This window comes from Polypterus senegalus, chromosome 3 (assembly GCF_016835505.1).
Source record: "Polypterus senegalus isolate Bchr_013 chromosome 3, ASM1683550v1, whole genome shotgun sequence".
Classification (NCBI taxonomy): Eukaryota; Metazoa; Chordata; class Cladistia; order Polypteriformes; family Polypteridae; genus Polypterus; species Polypterus senegalus.
The window spans coordinates 89,975,381-90,000,202 of NC_053156.1; the positions used below are offsets into that span (position 1 = coordinate 89,975,381).

General features: G+C 40.2%; 1 protein-coding gene across 2 annotated transcripts in view; it reads left to right on the plus strand.

Moving 5' to 3' along the window:
* The first annotated feature begins 2,704 nt into the window (after positions 1-2,704).
* Positions 2,705-24,822, plus strand: part of faxcb (failed axon connections homolog, metaxin like GST domain containing b) — an 82,438-nt gene continuing 60,320 nt past the window's right edge. For both annotated transcript variants that reach the window (XM_039747596.1, XM_039747595.1), the window contains exons 1-3: positions 2,705-3,337; positions 15,227-15,362; positions 17,887-18,083. In XM_039747596.1, the coding sequence (XP_039603530.1) occupies positions 3,075-3,337; positions 15,227-15,362; positions 17,887-18,083 (596 nt within the window). In that variant the 5' untranslated portion in view covers positions 2,705-3,074. The remainder of the gene's footprint in view (positions 3,338-15,226; positions 15,363-17,886; positions 18,084-24,822) is intronic.

The following is a 24,822-nucleotide window of genomic DNA, read 5'->3' on the forward strand; positions in this document are numbered from 1 at the left end:
ATATGTGTTTTCTACATTTGTCAAATTATAGGTGCTATGCTTAGCTTAAAAAACCTGATAAATGACACAAATTTAATGTTTACTGTTTCATTTCAGCAATATGGTATTCTGAAGTATTTTGCATGCCACCATGATCTAGTGTTTCTGTCAATGATTACATGTTTTAGATTTGCTTATTGCGGAGCTACACAGTGTTTGCCTAGTGTCACAGTTTTGAAATACAGGTAACTAATGATAAATGTTATGTTGGAATGAGCATATGCAGTAGCTGATTTGGTCACAGTTGTGTAATAGCCTTGGGTACAAAGAGAGAGAGCACTTGACTTTCAAAACTCTCAGTACCCTGATTTTAACTTTCTACATCTGTAGCTGGTACTGCCTGTGTTGAGTTTTCCACTGGATATGCCAGTTTTCTTCCATCCATCCATTTTCCAACCCGCTGAATCCGAACACAGGGGTCTGCTGGAGCCAATCCCAGGGCACAAGGCAGGGAACAAACACCGGGCAGGGTGCCAGCCCACTGCAGGGTGTGCACACACACACACACCCGGGACAATTTAGAATCGCCAATGCACCTAAACTGCTTGTTTTTGGACTGTGGGAGGAAATCCACGCAGACACGGGGAGAACATGCAAACTCCACGCAGGTAGGACCCGGGAAGGGAACCCGGGTCTCCCAACTGCGTAGCAGCAGCGCTACCACTGCGCCACCGTGCCGCCCCAGTTTTCTTTCACAAGCCAAATATGTGCACATTACATTATGAGCCTCCATTGGCCCCTAAATGTGGATGTGTCCAGGATTTGTTTCTACCTCTTGGTTGATGCAGCCAGGGATGCATCCTGCACTGCTAAGCTGGATCAGCTAGTTAGAAAAGGCAAGGATGGATTGGACAGATAACTGTAACCATGTGAGAGGGTGAATGCAAGGCCTTGGTTCTTTTACCGGGACTGTGTATGGTTCAGTATTAAAAAGGGTTTGGTACCCCCATTCTTTCTAACTGTCTCATTCAAATGTGTGAATCTACAAGTTAGAGGTTAGGAGCACACACTGATATAGCGTAGTGCTGCACCTACCACATGACAAACCAATTTAGGATCCCAGATTAGGACCTGAGTACAGCCATGCAACAGCTGACACCTCAGCACCACACTACTTCAGATGGAATGGGACAGTGTGAGGTTTTTTTATGGTGGATGGAGTTCCAGTTCTGCCACCAACCCCCAGGTTTTTCCCTGCAGGTTGGAGGGCCTACCTGCAGAGCTGGATGCAGATTAATGTCATACCCAGGACGGAGCAATAGCAGGTTAAGGGCCATGCTCAAGGACCCAACAAAGTAGAGTCACTTTTGATGTTTACAGGATTTGAACCAGCAACCTTCCAATTGCCAGTGCAGATCCCTAGCCTCAGAGCCACCACTACAAGATTGCAAATGACAGATTATTACACAGCATTATATTCTCAAATCATTAATAAAACTTGTACTTTTATTTCTGCACTAATTCCATAATGGGATAAAAGTGGCAGTAATGAATGCCTTTCTTGCCTTGAAAGATGTAATCTTGTGGCAACAAGGGCACTATATAAAATAATGATTGATTAACCAAAAACTGACCTTCCACTGGGTCATCTTCATCTGCTAATCCAGAAACCTGTAAAAGCCAACACCTGCAAATCATAGGTTGCCCTGCATAAGCTTTGAGACTCCAGAGATCTTGTGATTTGGGATGACACCAACTTTAGTGCTGTCCAAAAGCCTCCCCATATGGCACAGGGAAAAGATTTGCTTCCCTTGGTAACACTGAAGCTGTGTAGCTATCTAAGCTTTTTGAGGGAGGCTTCATTGCTCAGATTGTTTAAGCTCTACTGTTACTGTTACTGTCCGTCCATTTGCTTAGTCTGCTTTTTGCTGTCATAGAGAACAGAGGTAATTCTGTCAGCATTACGTGAACGGCGGGAATCTATCATGGAGGGCCAGTTTAGAGACCTTGGTCAACCTAACCTGCACATCTTTTGACATATGGGTAGAAACTGGAAAAAAATGTACACAGAGAAATCGTGGAAACTCAATGTGTTACACATGAACTCAACGCTCCCGAGCTGGAAAGCAATGCTATTCACGGCACCTCCTTATTTCAATTTTGAATTCTTTTAAAACTCATTCTGGTATACTAATGTTGACCTTTTTTAAGAATCTGATTTACCGTGTTAAAAAAGCCCAGTTTTGGTTCTTGCCAAGACAATATACTGCATGTTAAAATTCAGACAAGACATGACAAGGCTGCGACATACAGTATTGCTTTCAATCCTCAGTTGTCACTTTCTTTATGGGTTGTGCATGTTCTCGTTATGCTTTTCTGTCAGTGGCGTAGTTTCGTGAAAAGTCTAGAAATTCGTATACAAATACACTGGTGATCCCACCTAAGGTGGTCCCATCCTCATACCTGTTATGCTCCATTTCCATGTTATCTTGCAATGGAATAATTAAACACTGAACATTATTGAATAAGATGACGAGATGTGTCAATACAAATACAACTGCAGGTGGTAGCTGTTTTAAAGTTCGTTAGGAATGTTTAAAACTAAATAAATATTCGCAACATTTGCATTGAAAAACTGAAATCAACAGCGCGTAATACGATCGAGCGGCGTAGCCCCTTTCGTGAAGAGTGACGCAAGCGCATCAGTGGCGCGCGCCTTCTCCTGCTCTCGAGAGGCGTTCTGCCGGTCGGGTGGCCGTTGGGCACCTTGGGAGCTCGTGCACAAACAGTCGCACTCCGCTCCGTGCGGCTGTGCGAACACCGCGTCCCTTCTTCTGCTGCCGGTGTGGAACACAAACAGTAGCACCGAATGACATCACTGCTTCGCGCTGGAAAACACAAAAGAGGCTGGGTGACGCTGCGAAGGATGCTGAAAATGGGACAGAAACCGGCAGCGGAGAGCAGCACGCCGCCTTTCCCTTTTTCACGTCTTGGACCGCAACTGCGCTAGCTTTAAATAAGAACACATCGATGTATCTTTTAATGACGCCTAAAAGCCGAGTCTTGCGGATCTCAGGTGGCCAAACGGACAAAGAATGTACTGGGGTGTTGGCTTTGCCTCTTCCCGATCTTGTGTGGTGGATCTGAGCAGGAATCAGAGCTTCTCCTTCGGGCTGTGCAGTGGCTCGGATGAGCACTATTCCTTTTACGGCTACATCGTCACTTTCCCCTTGCAAGACTGCAGCAGCATCATGTCTGGCCTCGGGTCGGATTCATGGTGGAAGAAGACCTTGTATCTAACGGGAGGAGCGCTGCTGGCTGCGGCTGCCTACCTTCTGCATGAGCTGCTAGCGGTCAGGTACGGTGCGAGCTGTGGCCACACATCTATCTATCTATCTATCTATCTATCTATCTATCTATCTATCTATCTATCTATCTATCTATCTATCTATCTATCTATCTATCTATCTATCATAATAATAATAATAATAGTAAATTGGCAATAATAGTCAAACTAAACAGGAAATCACTGCAGAAAAGATTGTTATTGTAATTCAGGTCACATGACTGATTGTTATTAACCACACCAAGCATCTTCCCATGATGTCATCTCTGTGTTGCTAAAACATGAATTAGAGTAATTTCTTGCAAATCCTTTATGCTGCTTAATCTGCCTATTTATGCATGTCAATAGTAAATGGACAAAATAACAGAAATCTAAGCAAAATGCTGTAATTATAAGACAAGTCACATGACCGATTGTTGTTAGCCACACTAAACATGTCCCCATCCTGACATCCCTAAGGTCTCAAAACAAAGAGTGCCATGGGCATGTCTTTTTAATGTAATACCTCATCTATGTCTCTATTTATAGTCACATTATCTATCTATCTATCTATCTATCTATCTATCTATCTATCTATCTATCTATCTATGACATGTACTGTATTAAGATTCCATCAGTAATTCATTTGAAATGCATTGGCAGAAGCAAAGGTCAGCCATGGTTTGTTTACCTTCATGAGGTCCTGGCCCAACCATGCCTGCATTTCACTTGACTGTAGGCTGTCACGGAAGTCACTGTTGAGTGTACATTACCTCAGTCTGGCTAAATGGAAGGACAGCTGCTTCAGCTTCCTGTTTTATTTACAGCAGTGGCTGATGTGCACAAGAAAAGGTTCTCCACTTTCATGGTGTGGGGTTCAGATCGCTAAACCAAATGATTACAAAATATCAGTCACAATCCCACTTTGAAATTTAAAATAGACAAGATGAGATGGTATCTCACTTATACTACTTTTACTACTTTTACTACTGTATTTTTAGTACTTTCTTCTAAGATTTTTTAACGTGGTTTTTCTCATTACAGGCAGAGCATGCATGCATGATCTTTATTCGGTGCTAGTATTTTCTTTGTAACAGAGGTGCATTTCTTTTGAGAAGGATAAATTGAAAACCAGTGATCAGAACAGGCAGGAGGAAGGCGTTTCTTTATTTATCATTACTACTGTGCCCACTTGTGGGTTTCTTAGGCTGTGCCTCACCTTGCAGACCCCTAACTTCATTGGCAATTGGCTGGAGTTTAATTTTTGATTACATATCCTGTATACAGTGTGACAGAGGACTCAGAGGGGATCAGAGATACAATGTGTCATGCACAATGCCAGTTAGCAGTCGAGTCGTATAAGATGCTCTAATAGAATTCCCTTTACTAGCAGCCTTTATGGGTTTGCTGATCTAAGAATGCCATTAAATAGATAAAATAAAAGGAAATCAGAGTAAAAATGGCTGTTCTGATTCAGGTCACACCCCTGAGTATTGCTAGCCACACTAAACAAATTCTTACCTTCTACTAGCGGGTGGTATATCTCATTATTATTTAAGATACTGTGGAACTACTCACAGCCAGAATGTTAAGTTAGAAGAAGTACAGTGGGGGTCAGATTGGTTGTTTTCTGAGTTCTCCCGGTTTAGTAGATAGCAACAGGGAGGTACTTTATGCAATATAAGCACTGCTGCTGCCTGTTATAACAAACAAGTGATCTGTGGATTGCCTGGCTGTTTAAATAAATGTTGGCACTCAGGACTACAGATGTACGTTGGACCACTAAGTGAAGTTCTAGTTGGACATCCCAAGAGTTCCAGAGGCCAGACCGTTCCCTGAAAAAGATATGGTAGTTTACCTGGAAAAAGCCCCTTTTGACCTATCCTTAGATTAACTTTGAGTGGGGAAGATTGTTAGTGGCAAGAGGTTGAGAGTTTGGAGGTAGAGAGACAAGATGTCACCTGATGGAGAATTCAGGAGCAAAAGGTACAGTATGTAAGTGGAAGGTGTTTTGTGATGTCTGAGGTGGGTAGGCACCCCACCTGGCAGAAAGGGGTAGAAATCCTATGTAGTCGGGCAGCATAGTTATGTTTTATTTTGTCTTCTACATAGAGTACCATATTCCACATTGTTTTAGTCTCCTTATTATCTTATCATTGTTGTTGCTTAAAAAAACCCTTTTTAGTTCTTAGGCATCCTTGCCATAAACTTTTGAGTTGAGAGATTGGCCAAGAGCACCCCTGTAATTTACAATAGTAATTACTTATTTCTGTAGGGAGAATGATGCACCTCTAGCATGTACCTTTTGTTCTTTCCTTTTTTATAAGTGGAATTAAGATCAGCATACAGCTATCTAGATTATTGCATTGTTTTTTTTTTCTTATTTCAAGGTGTACTGTTATAGTCATTATACTGACCTGCTATGCTTTTTTGACTCTTTATGTAATTGATAATTTGTCACATGCAGATCATTTTCATGTTTGTTACTTCCTGTTGCTAGATTTAATTAACTATGGCATTGTGCAACCCTAAATTCAACTAAATGGATATGAAAATGGATGGATGGTAGAGTGAAACTCTAAAATGTGATGTGAGCCTAGTTTGCATCCTCTTTAGTTTGATAAAGTTGACCAAAGTACTTTTTTTATAAAAAACACTACCCCAAAAAACGCTCTACAAATTATAAAAAACAATAATTACAACTGTTTGTATTGTGAAAAGATTGTATACAACACATGAAAGGGGTTTGAGGGAAATCCCTGTTTAATTGCAGAGTAGAAAAAAAAGGAAAACATTTCCATTGGTTTCAGAGGTGAGTTACTTAGAGCTCTTCTGGACTATTGACGTTGTGACTGGGGGGAGTGTTTTATTGATCTCCATAAGACTCGTGACAACCATGTGACCACATGCATTTTTTTACATTTTGGTCACTAATAGGTTAAACTGCTTGCTTAGGGTCTCATAACATTGCAGTTTGGAAGGAGCAATTGACATAGCAGTCTTTTAGTTTCCAGCACCACTATGCCACACTAACTGGTCACATCACTAGTGCTACTGTCCCAAGACCCTGAAGGGGGTCCGACAATATTAGGTTATGTCATTTGACCTCACAGTAATTGTTAGAAGGTGAAATTCAGTCTCAACTTAGCATATTCATTTTACCTGTAATATATGGTATGTATTTTTCCCTTTTGAAATGTCATTTCTTTCTAGGCTACCCACTTGCCTGAGGTTCAGCTGGCAATAAACTGTGAGCATATACTGTAGTATGGGATTCTTGTACATATGGCAGTGGGAAGCTTTCAGTTCACCAGTGCCATTGCACTGTTTAAACTTTTATTCTGGATCTTATGATGGTCTAGCATCCTGTCTAGGGTTCATTTCTGTCTTGTGTATGTTGCTGTCAGGATAGGGCTGTGTCTCTAGGCAGAGTTAAGCAGGTATGGTAATACATGAATGTATGGATGTTTCAGAATGGTGACAGCACTGTGTAAGAGTTGTCTTTCTGTCTTTACTCTGGCACAGTTTATGTTGGTACCCAGTCTCCTGTCTAGTGTGGCTAATGGCTAAGTTGAGTCATTTGTCCATAAAACACTACAGACACTCAGGACACTGGTGAGAAGCATAAACAGTTATCGGTTAATAGTGTCTTGTGGATGTAATTATCATAATAATAATTTAGGCAAAAAATCAGTGGAAAATATGTCATGTGAGCAGCTGTGCTGTCAGTACAAAATGAGTATGCCTTAATAAAATGAAAGAATCATTCCTTCATTTAAAGTAAAGTAAAACATTGTGTGAAACTTATATTGGTGCCAATAAAACATGAATACAAACATCAGGACTTATAATTATCATTCCCAGTAGCCAACAAGTAGTCTAACATAAACACACATAGACAGTTCATCCTCATTACCGTACACATTTACATTTTCTGTTGTTCATTATGGCATGGGTGACACCTATATAATGAACACAAACAAGGACTGCTAACTATACTCATATTTTTCTGTTTTCCTTGGGACATACAGTACTATAACTTTACCTCACTTTTACAATGTCCCATTCTTCTTAGTTTTATATAATAAATACACAGTATTTGACTTGTAAAATTCCTTTTGGGGGCATTGCAGCGATCATTTTTCAGCAGGTGATGCTGGTGACACAGTGACTGGTGTTGCTACTTCACAACTCCAGGATGCTTGATTTACAGTAAATCCCAGGTCAGATACCGTTCATGGAGATTGTATTTGTCTCCCTGTGACTTTGTGGGCAAATCACTTGACATCTCTAAACTGGCCTCTTATAAGTGTGGGCATATAAGTAATGTTTTGTGATGGGCTAGCTCTTTTTTGTTTCCTGGCAAGGACTGACTCCAAAATTGTTTTCTATCGTGTATCCATTGCTGGCTCCTTTGAATCTGAAGCTGAATAAAATATGTTTAGTAAATTTATAAATAAATAAATGGATCCTTCTGCTCTCCTCCACATAACTCTCAGTCCTATTTATTTATTTTTTTGCATCTGTTTGTCTTAGCTGTTTTATATTTTATTGTTTAATGATACAAGAAAGATGAAAGCTCACTGGAATAAAGAAGAAATGTTTTGTTCCAGAGTAATTTGTAAAAAGCCAGCCCCCTGAGTATTTTTTTAAATTATTTTATTGGCTCTTTACAATTTAACCTTTTTCTGACATATCGGAGACATAGGGGGCAGATGTCCAGGGGTAAGTGTTATTGGGCAGGGTGTAACTAGTTAGAAGACACAGCAGTATATGTTGGATTCCCTAGGGCTACCAGGTTAATGGCTATAAGATGAAATGGAGCTCTAGCAGCAGTATTGTGAAATGGACCAGCTGTTGTTGTTCTGCATGAGCAGACCAAAGGTACAGTATGCTGTCGCTACCTGGTACATTGAATTACTCAGGCTTCAGCTCAAAACATGGGTGCTCCTTTCATAAGAAAATATGAACATAGGAAATTTGGCAAACGAGTGAAGACCATTCATTCCATCAATTTCATAAGCTGAATAACTATACTAGAATCAGTGTCATTAATATAAATCAGAAAAAGTAATGGTCCAAAGGCAGACCTTTGAGGGACTCCACTGATGACCTTGCTCTACGTGGAGCATTCTCCTCTTATCTGTATTCTTTGTCCCCAGCTGGTTAACCAACTAAAGAACTATTTTTGTAGGTTACCTTTGATACCTACTGCTTCTAGTTTCCAAATTAATCTTTGGTATGGGACTGTATCAAATGTTTTTTGAAAGTCTAGGTAAATTATATTGTATGGTTTGTTTTTGTCAACTATTCTGGTTGCTTCTTCAAAAAAAATCTAAAAGATTGATTTGGCTGGACCTTTATTTCTTATTATAGTTTCTATAATTTTGCATCACACAGATGTAAGACTAATTGGTCTATAATTACTAGGATCCATTTTGTCTTCCTTCTTGAAGACTGGAGTTACATATGCAACTTTCTTCTTTTTGAAGTGACTGCTGAATTATAACTTTATAGACAACATCTTTAATTTCTTCCAATACAATTAGTAAGATCCCATCAGGTTCAGGGGTTTTATTAGTCTTCAAAGTACTAAAGACACCCGTATTTTGCGACACCCGAAATATGTACATCGCGGGTCAGGTCACCGCCACCGCCGGGCTAAGAATGAAAAGATCACCGGCAGCATTTGCTCAGGAATACGCCGTCCTACTCATGGCCCTGGAAATAGAAGTGTCAGTGTGCCAAATTTACAGTATGTGAAAATAAACTCCAGTCACGGCTCTGTGCAAAAAGAAGTCTCATCAACTAATATTGCATTGTCTAATTTTGAGATCTCTTAATGGCATAGCATTGGTGCTGTCAGAATTCATCATTGACACCAAACTTGATATGCTTAATGGAGACTTGGCAAAAACCAAATGAATTTACGTCTCTCACGGAGGCAACACCACCTGGTTACACTTTCCTCACAGAGCCTCGTAGCTCAAGACAAGGCGGAGGACTTGCAGTAATTGTCAGAGTGGAGTTAAACATCAAAAGAATCCCAATTGACTGCCCATTGTTTTTGAAGTGTCTTTTTCTTAAACTAATAATGGAATCAGGTCCTGTCTTACTCATTGTTCTTTATCGTCCTCCAAAATACAATGCATCCTTCTTATCTGATCTGACTGAACTATTAACCCACTTAAGCTCTTATCCCAGAGAATTATTCTTCTTGGTGATTTCAACATCCATATTGACATCCCCACATCTAAACTGAGAAATGAATTCCTATCCTTACTGGAATGTCTTGACTTAACATAACATGTTGATTTTCCCACTCACTCTGATGGTCATATATTGGATCTGATCTGTACATCTGGACTATCTGTTGCCAACATTTACAGCACTGATTTGGGACTCTCTGACCATAAAGCAGTAGTTTTTACTGTCTCATTACCTCTCCCTCCTCTTACCTGTAAATGACAAATTTCTTACAGAAACCTTAAAAATATCTGTCCCTCTATCCTTTCTGGATCCATTTCTGATCTTTTACTGTCTTCACCTATTCCATCAACACTAGATAGTCTTGTTGACCACTATAACTCAGCCCTTCATTCAGCATTAGATAAAACAGCTCCTTTAAAACATAAGGAGGTTTCCTTTAAACGTTCAGCTCCTTGGTATAACTCAGAATTGCGATCTATGAAAGCAGCTGGCTGACACCTTGAGAGAATGTCACGTAAGACTGGCCTCACTGTGCACATCCAGGCTTTCTCTGACCACCAAAGAATTTACAGAGAAGCACTAACTGCTGCCAAGAACACCCATTATGGCAGAATAATAGAAAGTGGCCATGATAACCCAAGGTTTTGTTTTGTAGTTAATAAACTACTCCAACCGCATCTGGCCCAACTACCTCTTCTACTGAAGTCTGTGAGGAATTCCTCCACTTTTTCCGTAACAAAATTAAAGATCTAAATAATTCAACTAACATAAATACATCATCTGTTTATATCTCTCCCTGTTTTCCCACTCCATCCAGCTCCTTCTCTAAGTTCTCACCAGTCACATCTGATTTTGTTAATGACCTGCTTTGTAAGATGAGGCCGACTACTTGTGTACTGGACCCCATCCCCAGCACACTACTTAAATCCTGCCTTTATGCCATAATCCCGACTATTACAACAATAATAAACTCATCCCTTGACACTGGCTCTGTGTCGCTCACTTTTAAAATCGCTTCTGTAACCCCAATGTTAAAAAAGTCTGGTCTTGATGCTCACAATCTTAACAATTTTCAGCCTATTTCCCACTTACCTTTTCTGTCAAAAGTTCTTGAGAGTTGTAGCTTCCCAGCTCACCAATTACTTAACTTAATAATTTGATGGAACCCTTTCAGTCTGGTTTCAGAGCAGCACAGCTGTGAAACTGCTCTGCTACGGGTAACCAATGATTTGCTTATGGCAGCAGACTCTGGACAAACCAGCATATTAATTCTGTTAGACCTCAGTGCAGCATTTGACACTGTCAGACATGACATTCTACTGTCCAGAATGGAGAACATGCTGGGTATCTCTGGCACTGCCCTCCAGTGGTTCAAGTCCTATCTGACTGATAGGCAAGAGTTTGTTAGTCTTGGCAACAGCAGATCCAGCTCGCCAGTCACACAAGGAGTTCCTCAGGGCTCTGTCCTGGCCCTCTCTTTTCTGTATTTATATGCTCCCCTTGGCCATATTATTTGTAGCTATGGACTGGGCTATCATTTTTTGCAGATGATACTCAACTCTATTTCAATGTTAAAAGTGGAACTTCATCAGAGCTTTCTCAGCTCACAACCTGCCTCAGTGAAATTAAAACCTGGATGGAGCAGAACTCTTTAAAATTAAATTGCAACAAAACTGAACTCCTGCAAATTGGGACTAAAATGCAACTTAATAAAATGAGCTCCTTCCCAGTCAATCTTGGGTGATCTCATCAGACCTGCCTCTAATGCAAAGAATCTTGGTGTCATTTTTGATTCCTTCCCTTTTTTTTCACCCACATAAATCACATTAAGAAAATTTCTTACTTTCACCTCCATAACATATCCCGTGTTTGCTCCTTCCTCTCCTTTTCTAATGCTGAGAAACTTGTCCATGCTTTTATCACATCTCGCATCAATTATTGTAATTCCCTACTGGCAGGTGCCCCTTCTTATCTTATATCACAGCTCCAGCTTATTCAAAACTCGGCTGCAAGAGTCCTTACTCAAACCAGCAGCAGTGAGCACATAACACCCATCCTGCTTCACCTTCACTGGCTCCCTGTGTCTTGCAGAATTAAATATAAAATTCTACTAATAACCTACAAAGCCTTAAATGACCTTTTGCCAAACTGCATCAGTGACCTTCTCCATCACTATGTGCCTGTCCGCCCACTAAGGTCCTCTGATTCTGGCAATCTTGTTGTGCCCCACACTAATCTACACTCCATGGGTGACAGGGCCTTCAGCTGTATAGCGCCCAGACTCTGGAATGACCTACTGAAATTAATTAGATCAGCTGACTCCATGAATTCTTTTAAAAAACAACTCAAAACTCATCTGTTCAGGGAGGCTTTCAGTTTACCTCTACTGTATGTTAGGATGCTCATGTAACCTGTGTGTGTGTCTGCTAGACCATCAATTATGTTGTCTGTTAGGCTGTTCTCTGAATTTACTATTCTACTCTTCTTTTCTTCTTTATTTATCTGGTTTAGTACAATGCTATATACTGTATACCCTGATGTTCTTTCTTAAACTCTGTTAAGTGCCTTGAACATGGGAAAGGAGCTATATAAATAAAATGTATTATTATTATTTTGTATTATACAATTTCATAGTCTCAAGTCAGTACTATTGCTTCTAGTTCATGCATTTTATTTCTAATGCTTTGTGAGAGGTGGCCGGCAGTTTATCCGGGACAAACCCATGCCGTTAGATGAAGTTTTCCTTGCAGCATGGAGGTGCCCCAGATTCCCACAGGGCATAGTGGGAAATTGAGTTCTACTTCAAAGCCCTACTGGGTCCCGTGGGTGCCATCGGGTGATGCTGCAGGGAGGCACATGGATTTCTATTTTCCCTGTAGCCCGGAAGTGTTCCCTAGTCACGGGACGGAAGAACTGAAGTACTTCCGGGCTGAAGAAAAAGAAGAGTTTTCATCTAACCCGGAAGTGCTATGAAATCACATGGACAGTTGGAAAGAAGCACTTCCGGGTCAAGGACTATTTAAAGGACTGTGGGAAACCCAGCAGACTGAGCCGGAGTTGGGAGGAAGTGTGACGGAGCTACTGGGTGGAGAGGAGGATTGATTATTGTGATTTATTGTGATTATTGTATTATTATTGAGTATTGTGGAGGTGGAGGTGCTTTGTGCACATTATTGAAGTAATTAAATTCATTTCTTATACTTTTACCTGGTGTCTGGACATGTTGTCACAGCTTCTTGCATTAAGGAATAAACATTTTAAATACGAAAAGTAACTTTTTGTGTTTTCGGTTCAGTACTATACTGAGTACTGAAACTCTTGCCAAGAATGATTCTTAGACATTATACAGTAGTATGCTGATATCCATGTGGGGTTCAAAGGGCAAGCATGGCTATGTATTATGCTTACATTTTGACATTTATAATTATTTTGGAAGACAATGAGATTTATTCATGAGTCTTCTTTTAATCCTTTTATCTCAATTTGATTGAATCTTGAGTGCTTTCTTGTACTTTTTGTGGACATGAGGCAGGGATCTTAATAATGGTCAATTTTTTCTGCACACAATAATAACACATACTGTACTTATACTCATTCACTGATCTTGCAGTGAGTAGGGTAGTATATATTATCGAATAAATGTACCTGGAGATCATAAAAGTGTTGGAGAAAAAAACACTCTCACGATTTGTTTCTTAGCTGCAAAAGGAAAGAGAGCCAATAATTAAAACATGACTGATCTGTGCTGGTATGAAGTCCCATCGACATACCTCTTCTATTCTATTTCCTCTTCTCAGCCCTTCCATTCTTTTGTGGGCTGTTTTTACCTTTTTCTGGGACATGTACCAGATTATTTGCAAAAATATGTGTGCCCCTTTAGTTATATTTTTAGAGCTCTAATTAAGGTTGTACTTCTTTATTAATGGTTGGACAGACATGTCATTAAGACCTCCAGTTAGTGACCTCATCCCCATTTCATAGACCCTTAAAATGTTTCCCTGTATCAAAGCAATGATGAATCCTCGCTATTAATATGACGATATGTGTAAATTATTTTCATCAGCTAATGTTATAGATAGATAGATAGATAGACAGTGTGACGGATGGCCATGTACCATGTATACTGGAGGGGCAAGGGTATCTCCCTCTGGACGCTAGATGGCAGCATTCCTGAGTTGCAGCAGTGCTTCGGACTCCCCCAGGGCTTCATGGGGGTTGGAGTTCTGTGCAGCCCTGTTGGGTTCCACAGGCGCCGCTAGGGGATGTTGCAGCAGGAGCTGCTGGCCCCTTTTGGGCATTGGTTTCGCCATACCCTAAAGTGCAGCCGAATGTCGGCAATCAAGCACCTGGAGCACTTCCGGATACCAATAAAGGGAACCACCAGCCATCCTCAGCTGGGCGGACGTCGGGGCAGGACTTCCCATCCTGTTTCCGGTCCAGCAGGGAACGCACCAGAGGGGAGCAGCGTTGCTTTGAATGCATCCGCTGGGGCCACGGCTGGAAGTGTTGTCTGTGGAGGACGCCTAGAGAAAGCGGGCATCGGGGCAGCACCTATCGGCCTTTTTCTTATATTGTTACATGACAGAACCGTGGACCCAAGGATGCCGACTCCCCATCCTGGAGGAGACTAGCCCTCGCAGGACCAGCCGCTGTGCCCCACGGGCCTCAGCTGAGGGAAGGGCATTGTGACAAATGGCCGGGACCCATGCTCTGGCAGGATGCCCCTTTGAAACTGGATCCGGGGGAGCAGTTATGGGATGCACACTACATCCCCTGGAAGACTTGTTGGCAGCCCCCCTGGGTTGCATCGGGGTCAATAGTTTGGAATACCGGAGCTCATTCTGGAGCTCCATTCTGCCAGGGGGAGCTACATGGCCTAACGAGCCATACCCGTAGGTGCAGCCGGAAGTAGGTCAAAAAGCACCTGCAGCACTTCGGGGTGGGCTAAAAAAGAGGCCGACAGTCACCACTCCGGGCACGCCAGAGTTGGGAGGAGGAGGACAAAGCTGCCTGGGAGGAGGAGTGGAGGAGGAAGAAGAAGAGTGTGGTTTGGGGTGTTTTTGCTTTTGGGTGTTTTGGGACTGTGTTTTGCCTGTGGGGTTCACGGGGAAGACGTGCCCCACAGGTGAAGAAGAAAAATTAAAAGTTCTTTTTGTTTATTTTACACGTGCCTCCGTTGTCAGTCAGTGTCTGGTCGACGCCTATATAGCGCCTTGCCACGATAGATAGATAGATAGATAGATAGATAGATAGATAGTACTTTTATAGAAAGAAATATAGAAATGTTATAACAAACAACAGCAGTGACCCCCCAAATGCACACAAGAATTACAAAAAATAAGAAAAATGTCTCACTTGGAAAATGATAAGACATATGAAATTCTGAAAGAGCCCCATTTGTGTTTCTTGACATGATTAAACAATGACTAAAATATTTTTTAATATAAGTTAAATTATGTGAAACTTGCTCGATAGAAAAATGCAAGTATTGTATTCTGCCATGTCAATTATTTGAGGCAAGGTTTTCTCGTTCTTTTTTATTCCTTCACTTACACAAATTGCATTAATAGTCCAAGTAAGTGGCCATTTAAGAGTGAGGTAAGTAGATCTGTAAAATGGACATGTTGAAAAAATACAAAGGTATCCTGTTTTTAATTCATTTTTTAAATAGTTTCAGTAATTCTATAATTCATTTATTGTATTTGTATGCAGAAAGGAGCAAGAGGTGGACTCACAAGATGCAATTATTCTTCACCAGTTCTCAAGACCGAAAAATGGAGTTCCCAGCTTGTCACCATTTTGTCTGAAGATGGAAACGTATTTAAGAATGGTGGATTTACCTTACCAGGTATGCCTGAAAGAGTTTTGACTTTACTATGACTATAAGATTAAAAAATTCCATCAAAATTTACATAAACATTAATTAATTTTAAAATTTTTTGGCACTCTCTTTGAGAATTGAGGATGTATAAATGTATTTATGTAAAACATACAAAAAAAATTGCCTGTAAAATCTTCAACATGTCTTTAATGTGTGACCTTCCATTGTTTGTTTTGCCTTAGATTCTGCTTTATGAATTACAGCTGATCCAAGAGCCGCACAATATTCTTTCCACGCTTATACAAACATGTCTGCTTTAATATCAGTCAGGAGTACACTGTTAAGTTTGTTGCTTTTTCCACCCATCAGTGTTCAGAGATGTTTACTCCTAAACATAATTTTTACCTAATTAATTTACACCGTTTTCTTTGTTCCACATATTTCAGATTCCAAAAACTGTTAATAGATTAACTCACTTTGAAGAGGTTATTGTTTAGCATATATTATATTTCGGAAACCAGGCTATGAGTCTAATTCAGCTTAATGCAGTGGCTTATTTATATTGTTAAAGTAATATTCTATGTGAAAATTATTATTTTTATATCTGTCACTTACACATTTTTGTTTGTAATGATTGCTGAAAAAATCTTTAATCTTGGAGAACGGAGATCATAAAGTTAATGATACAGCAGTGTTTAATGGAGGCTGAGTGGGTGCCAATTTTGAATAAAAGTAAACAATATTAAAACATCTATTAAAAAATATCAAGTTACTTGTGTCGCAGTACTCACCTGGCATTTATCCAATCGTAAAGCCCACAATATCGAAATCACATGCATTTTCTTTCAACTGCTCCTGGAAATTTAGAGCAGTGCACAAATGTAAGTGAGTTAAAAAGGATTATGCTTTTAAGTGGATAATTTGCCTCTTCCCCCCTTTCATTGGTGAGAAGTCTATTTTTCAGTTCCGACATCAGTATCACAATATCTTTTGAAGGAAAAGGATAGGAGTTGATTGAGTCATTGTGAAGACATACATTTCACTGAAACTGTCACTGTTTGCACAGTTTGCAAGTTCTTTCCTAGTCTTCAATGAATTTCTTCCTATGTCCCAGTTGAAGTTACAGTGGGCATATGGTCACCAAAACTTTTTTATTTTGAGTCATACAGATAGTGGGGTCAGAAAGTAGCATAAACAGTACAAATGTATTAATCAATTCTGCCTTATGTCAAAAGTCTTTTATTACCAGTTGAACATCTGTCTATCTAAAATAAACAGGAACTGTGTGATGCTTGTTAGCATGGACCAAAATCCCTAAGAAATATTTCCAGCACCTTGTTGAATTGATGCCTCAAAGAATTCAAGATGTCCTAAGAGTCCTAGGAGATATATTTGTTACTCTGTGTATCTTGTTGGCTTCAGCAATATTTAGATGAGTTGAAAATAGTTACATATTAGATAGATAGATAGATAGATAGATAGATAGATAGATAGATAGATAGATAGATAGATAGATAGATAGATAGATAGATAGATAGATACTCAGTGTTAGTGTGTCAGAGAGCGGATGTGCGTCATTGTTCATAATGGCACTCAGTTTTGTTGTAATTCTTTGTTTCGCTACTACCTCCAATGGGTCCAGAGTGCGTTAATAATTGACCCTACCCTTCTAATCTTGTTAATTCGGTTGGCCCAAGTTGATCATGGTGTTGAGCATGTTTGTGTAGCTGATACGCCTACAGCAGTGTTCACCTGGGAGGACCACCACTACTTATGATGACTAGAGTTTCAAACCATATGGCGTCATACTGCGACTGCCAACACCGCCACCTGCTGTGCGAAGGCAGCCAATCCCAATGTGCATTCCTGCTGGCCATCAAGGTGCCCCCACATAGCCACTGCCTCCAGAGATGCCGAACATGCACCAACAACAACCACAGCACATAGCAACAGACGTTTTATGTTGATTAATGTGTGAAACCATTGCTTTGTGTGCTTTTCAGAAAACAGAGTTTTTTGGAAAAAATATTCAGCCCTCAAAGAGTTCAATTGATGTTACTGGCACAGCACACCATAGCACAGAAAATTGCACTGGTCATCACAGAGTTGTAGAAGATGTGAAAGTTGTCACTTTTCAAATGAAAGGAACACATTCTCTTAAGGAAAAAGAGCCTGCTCTGCCCTTTCTTTTATAGTTCTTCTATGTACTGACACCAGTCCAACCTGTTATTGATGTGGACCTCTAGGTACTTGTGAGAGCGCACCACCTCTACATTCATTCCCTGGATAGTGACCGGACATAAAGGCTCTTTGGTGGTGCAGAAGTCAATAAGATGGATATATTATGTAGAACACCTATAAAAAGTGTGTGTGTTGCGGGGGGACAGTGAAACAAATAATATATCAAACAAATAAAGTCTTTCTTCTCCCATCTTTATTAAGCACAGTATTTTCAAGTATTATACTTTTTGTCATTTCATTGAAACTGTTTTCACAACCAATGCCACTGGTCCTTGCATTAATTTCAGACTAATATTCATTATTCTTGCAGAATTATTTTGATGGAAAACTTTCTCCACAAGGAAAGATGCCTTGGATTGAATACAATCATGAAAAAGTATCAGGCACTGAATTCATTATTGATTTTTTAGAAGAGAAACTTGGAGTTAACTTAAATAAAAACCTCAATGCTCATGAAAAAGCAGTGTGTAGAGCTGTTACTAAAATGGTAGAGGAACACTTCTATTGGTAAGTAATGTTGTAAATTTTTATGCCTTAGACTTCGTAAAGAATGTATATTTTTGTGTAGCCTATCTTTTATTGCTCCGTACAAAACATTATCCTAAGCACAGTGTACCATCTAGCATTTATATTAAAATCACTTCCTGTTAGTGATTAAAGTAAACATTTTACGCTGATCATTCTGAAATACAAAGTGCATTGTATCAGGGATCAGCTAGCAATTCATGCATCTCCAGCATGATCTTGTTGCTAATATATTTACTTTAGTTGGATGGAAATGGTGATGCACAATTATGCCAAAGTAGCTTTAAATTTATAGCTGAAAGTTGTCAGCAGTAGATTCAATTATTTACACAAGCATTTTCCTTGACCTCTTTGATTAAATCCATGCAGTGCACCAAGTTTAAGGGTGTGCTTAGGAAACATCTACAGTATATAGTGAAGTGCCCTAGGAAAAAAGAGAACAAAAAGGAGAATGAAAAAGAGAACAAGAAAAGAATGAGAAAGACAAGAAACAAAAGAGCAATTGCTTGTCAGAAGACTGGTTTCAAAAGTGGTTTTCCTTGTAAGGAGGGTAGGATGGGCAGCATCAGCTATTTTGAGCTATAAAAGAGTACAGGACTGATGACAGCTGTAGAGGTTTTGTGGTGTGGCTGTATTCAAATCAGCTGTGTTTCTGTGAGTAGATGCGAATGGAGGACACAGGAACAATAAGAAGACAGGAGGATCCATATCATAGTGATATCAGTTTTGAGTGCAAAAAAACAAGAGAGGTGCAGGACACCGACTGAGGTGGCAGTTCAGGTCTGCAGGGTGCTGACTGAAGTGGTAGAATGGGATATGGTTGGCTGCAAAACAGGAATACGTTGTGAAGTCCTGATGAGAGGAAAAAAGGAATATATCATGAAGGATTTCTTTGGATTGTAAAGTATTTATGTTCTGGATATATTTATGGTGCACACTCAAAGACACTGTTTTTTTATCTGTTGTGAACGATAGGGGGCGCTCTCGCTCCCTTGAACCCCTGTCCACGACTCCAGACACCAGGTAAAAGTCCTCAAGTTGACTTTATTTTCTTGCCACAGTGTACAAAGCACACTCTTCTCCACAATACTCATAAATCACCAATAAATCACAGTAAACCAATCCTCCAGCTCCCAGACGCGTTGCCACCCTTCCACCCAGCTCAGCTCGTTGGCTGGGAGTTCCCATAGTCCTTTTATAATAACTGACCCGGAAGTGTTTCTGCCCAATAGTCCACAAGTCCTTTTCCCTTCCGGGTCAGGGTAAATAGTCCCTTTCTTCAACCCGGAAGTCCGTCGCTCTTCCTGTGACGAACCTCCGGGTCACAGGGTACGAAGAAGCCCTCGGTCCTCCCTGCAGCTCCCTCCTGTGGCCCCCACGGCATCCAGCAGGGCTTTGCATAAAAACTCCAATGTCCATGATGCCCTGCTGGTCTTCTGGGGACCTCCTCGCTGCAAGGAGGGCTCCTCCTGGCGGCTTGGGGGTATTGGCCAGGATAAATGGCCGGCCATCCATTACACTGTGTACACAGTTTAATTTTAAGAAGATGAATCTTTTAACTATGAATGCACCGTTGCACTTTTGACACTTTAATTCTTAATACACTTTTGCACATATATGAACTGGAAGTCTTATCTGTTTCCTTACTTGCCATGATCCATCTCAGTTCATGAATATCAGATGTTCCAATAGTGGTTGCTGCCCACTGGCTGTGGGTATGGGGTATCACAGATGGCCAGAAGGGCCATTTGTCTGACAGATTAGTATTAGGCAAGATGCTATCACATGTTAGTTTGAATGCTGAAAGTACCAAGAACTTAAACCACTGTTTTAGATTTTTGAAGCTAATATATTGTGTAAGAGGCCAGTACATTTGAGCCAAATGAAAAGTGATTTGTTCATTCAGTAAGTGTCACAGCTTTGACAGGAGGATTTTGAACTTAGCATCATGTTTTGATATATTGAACAAAAATTCGATTGAAGAGTAAATTAAAGAAATCTAATCAAGATCTGATGAAGGCAAGATGTAAGAGAAGAGGAGTCATTTTTAGAATCTAGCCACATTAAGCAGGTAGTAAAAAGATGTCTTCCCTGTCACAAAGATGTAGATTTTAGAACTCGGAATGTTGTCAAGAATACCAAAAATCTTACTGTTATTGAATGATAATTAAAGTTTGCAAGGAATTCATGTTTTCCAATTTTGCCTGAGATTACACCAAAGTTCAGTTTTGTTTATATTGAGGCAGACAGTGAGCTTAGTTATGTTTGATGTGCATCCAGGACTAGCATTCATATACAGTAGATCAAAATAAACCTTCATATAAAGCAAGGTATCATTCTCAATGCATTCAAGGGCTGGCTCATTGCCATGATCAGCCCTATATCTTGGTTGCACCCTTTTCTTTGTTCATTTTCTAATAAGGCATAGTACATTACAGTATTGGTCACTTTAATCATTAGGCAAGGGATAAGGGTAAATAGAGTAATGTAAGTAAACTACATGTTTTACACATTCATCCATTCACTTAACAAACCTGTGAATTCCAGTATATAGTAACAGGTAACCAAACATATCCCCACTACATAGTGTGCAATAGTGCCCAGATCAAGTGCTAAATCAAGCTGTGGGGCAGCAATGCCAACAATAATAATGCTTTATCAGTTATGGTTTTGCATTAAATTTAGGAATTGACATAAATGGTACATCTTTGGCATATGGTTGTCCAAGCCTTTTGTAGACACGTTCAGCCTCTATAGAGGCAATACCTGAGCTGCAATTCTAACCTAAGACTCTAGTGTTTTGAGGTACTGAAACACTGAGTTAGTCAGTTTACTGCAGAAAATGCAAAACATATTACATACTAGCTGGCCCAGTCCATGATAAATTGTGGTCTCTTGGTCTAGTGCTTCAATATAAGTGCAAATGCACCATCTAATTGAAATCATTTCAGTAGGGAGTAACTCCACAATACCTAGGACATTATTCTCGACACACCCATTCAGGTGTTTGTCATGTATACTATTAGAATGCATTGCATTTTTAATTCCAACAAACAGTATAATGTAATAAAGGAACATTTAAAGAGAAAAAATATAAAGACTGATACAAGAAGTACTAATCAATCTGGAGCCCACTGACTGTCACGCACAGGGAAGTAACTGACACTATAGGGTCTCATACTCTGAACCTGCGGATGCCAGCTATTAAAGGAAATTGTTATTTATTTAAACATTTTATTCCTGATTTCCTTTTGCTCCATTAATCGGGGCAGATTACAGAATGTTGAATGGATTTGAATGAGATTTGTACTTCCACTGTCATTCTTTAAATTTTAATTTATTATGTTACAGTGTCAGTTTGTTGCCTCAATTATATGGCATTTGCTATAGGATTCTTAACAGCAGGGCTGTTGGCAATGTTGCATCTGTTGCAATAAAAAAATAATGAATTTTATTTCTATATGGATTACAAAATTCATTTCTACAGATGGTGTGTTGCAAACATTAATGCTGAATACTCCCAACATAGTGCAACTGTCTAACAGACAGAAATTGACTTATATTATATAGATAATTACACAAACTGTATTGACTTTATTAAAAAGACTTTGGAGCTCTTGTGATTGTATTGATACTGTTGTGGAGAAATCTTAGAAAAAACAAGCATAGTCTTGAGAAAGGCAGTCAGAATTTAAGACTTTATTGCACAGCATTGAAAATAATTGCAGAGCGCATAATGCCTGTCTCAATTCATGAAGTGAGCCCCGAATGTCCATAGCACCCTGAATATATTACAGTTATTATCTTTGCCCCCCTTCCAGACTAGGTTCCCAGCATCTACTCTATGGAGGTTCCCATGATGTTTTCCCCACTCAGTACCTTTACCCATAACATTCACCTGGTGTCCCAAACCTTCTCATAACAATATTCTTGCCCCTGGAGACATCCCCATAACAGTCTTCTTTTCATAACAATATTTTTGCTGGCAGGACATATTTGCCATCTGGCGAAAAACATCACCTCATCCCCTTCCTCTATTTTTAAGGCCTAATCCTGGGCTGTTAAGGTCAATGGCCTTTCAGTTGTTAATCAACTCCCAACTTAACAATTAAGTTGAGGAACAACTAAATTGAGATGAGGGGGACCCATAGATAAAAACTAACTGGACAGGACTGTCTAATTAATAATTCAATTAATGATTATTTGTTGCACTAGCATCCTGCAAGGCTAAGAGTACCATAGTAAGCGGCTGTGCTACGCTGTGCCAGTGAGCAGTAGCACACAGCTGCACTGATAAGAGCTAAGCTGCAAAACAACCTTAACATGACACAGTGCTTCACGATTGAGAGAAAAGGGAAAACACAAGCCTTTAAATATTGCTTCTTTAAGTTCACTCATATGTGCTACTATATCTTATTATTATTATATTTTACCACTAAGCTATATAAAGAAATATTGCAAATGCTACTGTAAAATATATGTATCTGTGCGTACTAATATAAAAAGCCCATGAACGCAGACAGCAGCACTGTTAAGTCATGGCACACAGCTGCATAGTGGTCTGACAGAGGCCAACTTGCTGTTTACGTCATGGCACATGTTCAGGAAAAAGTCCACTAGCTTTCAATACTCAACTCTTAAGTCCCTATAATGTTTAAAACTAACTAATTTCATAATACATTCTGTTTAATATTATTGCCTAAAATATAAATGAACTCTAATGCTTCTCTTCTAAATGCAATTTAATTACTAATATATTTTAAAAGCTAGCTTAAGAGCTTACCCCTTACTCACACAGGCAAAGGCCTTACATGCAGTTTGTTTAGTCTTAGAAAAAGCTCTGTTCCTGCATTTTTCAAAACAAAGTTTGCCTGCTTGCTTCCTCAGAGGGCATGATGACCTCATCTCACAGCTTGCCTTGCAGAAACTCAAAAACAAAGCAAGTACAAAGGACAGGCAGGCAAGAGGACTCTTTAACAAAACTAATGGTGTCCTTTTAAAGTTGTTTCAGGCCTAAACTTTTCATAGCTAAGAGATCAAAACTAGTAATAAAGCTCATTGATCCCTGAACAAAATTATCAATAATACCTGCACCCAAAAGTTGTTAAAAAGTAAACAAACTGCAAATAGGAAGCCGACTTATATAATAAACTGCTCAAAAAAATTAAAGGAACACTTTGAAAACACATCAGATCTCAATGGGAAAAAGAAATCCTCCTGGATATCTATACTGATATAGACTGGCTAATGTGTTAGGAACGAAAGGATGCCACATCGTTTGATGGAAATGAAAATGATCAACCTACAGAGCCCTGAATTCAAAGACGCCCCAAATATCAGAGTGAAAAAATTATGTGGCAGGCTAGTCCATTTTGCCAAAATTTAATTGCAGCAACTCAAAATTATACGCAACACTTTGTATGGCCCCTGTGTTCTTATATACAGTACATGCCTGACAACATCGTTGCATGCTTCTAATGAGATGACAGATGGTGTTGTGGGGGATCTCCTCCCAGATCTGGACCAGGGCATCACTGAGCTCCTGGACAGTCTGAGGTGCAACCTGGTGGCATTGGATGGACCAAAACATAATGTCCCAGAGGTGTTCTATTGGATTTAGGTCAGGAAAGTGTGGTGGCCAGTCAATGGTATCAATTCCTTCATCCTCCAGGAATTGCCTGCATACTCTCACCACATGAGGCCAGGAATTGTCGTGCACCAGGAGCCACTGTACCAGCATAGGGTCTGACAATGGGCCTAAGGATTTCATCCTGATACCTAATGGCAGCCAAGGTGCCTTTGTCAAGCCTGTAGCGGTCTGTGTGACCCTCCATGGATATGCCTCCCCAGACAATCATTAACCCACCATCAAACTGCTCATGCTGAATGATGTTACAGGCAGCATAATGTTCTCCATGGCTTCTCCAGACCCTTTCACTTCTGTCACGTGCTCAGGGTGAACCTGCTCTCATCTGTAAAGCACAGGGCACCAGTGGTGCATCTGCCAATTCTGGTATTCTATGGCGAATGCCAATCGAGCTGCATGCTGCTGGGCAGTGAGCTCAGGGCCCATTAGAGAACATGGGGCCCTTGTGTCACCCTCATGAAGTCTTTCTGGTTGTTTGGTCAGAGACATTCACACCAGTGGCCTGCTGGAGGTCATTTTGTAGGGCTCTGGCAGTGCTCATCCTGTTCCTCCTTGCCCAAAGGAGCAGATACTGGTCCTGCTGATGGGTTATGGACCTTCTATTGCCCTCTCCAGCTCTCCTAGAGTAACTGCTTGTCTCCTAGAATCTCCTCCATGCCCTTGAGACTGTGCAGGGAGACACAGCAAACCTTCTGGCAATGACACATATTGATGTGCCATCCTGGAGAAGTTGGACTACCTGTGCAACCTCTGTAGGGTCCAGGTATCGCCTCATGCTACCAGTAGTGACACTGACTGTAGCCAAATGCAAAACTAGTGAAGAAGCAGTCAGAAAAGATGAGGAGGGAAAAATGTCAGTGGCCTCCACCTGTTAAACCATTCCTGTTTTGGGGGTCATCTCATTGTTGCCCCTCTAGTGCATCTGTTGTTAATTTCATTAACACCACAGCAGCTGAAACTGATTAACAACCCCCTCTACTACTTAACTGACCAGATTAATATCCCATAAGTTTCATTGACTTTATGCTATACAGTACTCTGATTAAAAAGTGTTCCTTTAATTCTTTTGAGCAG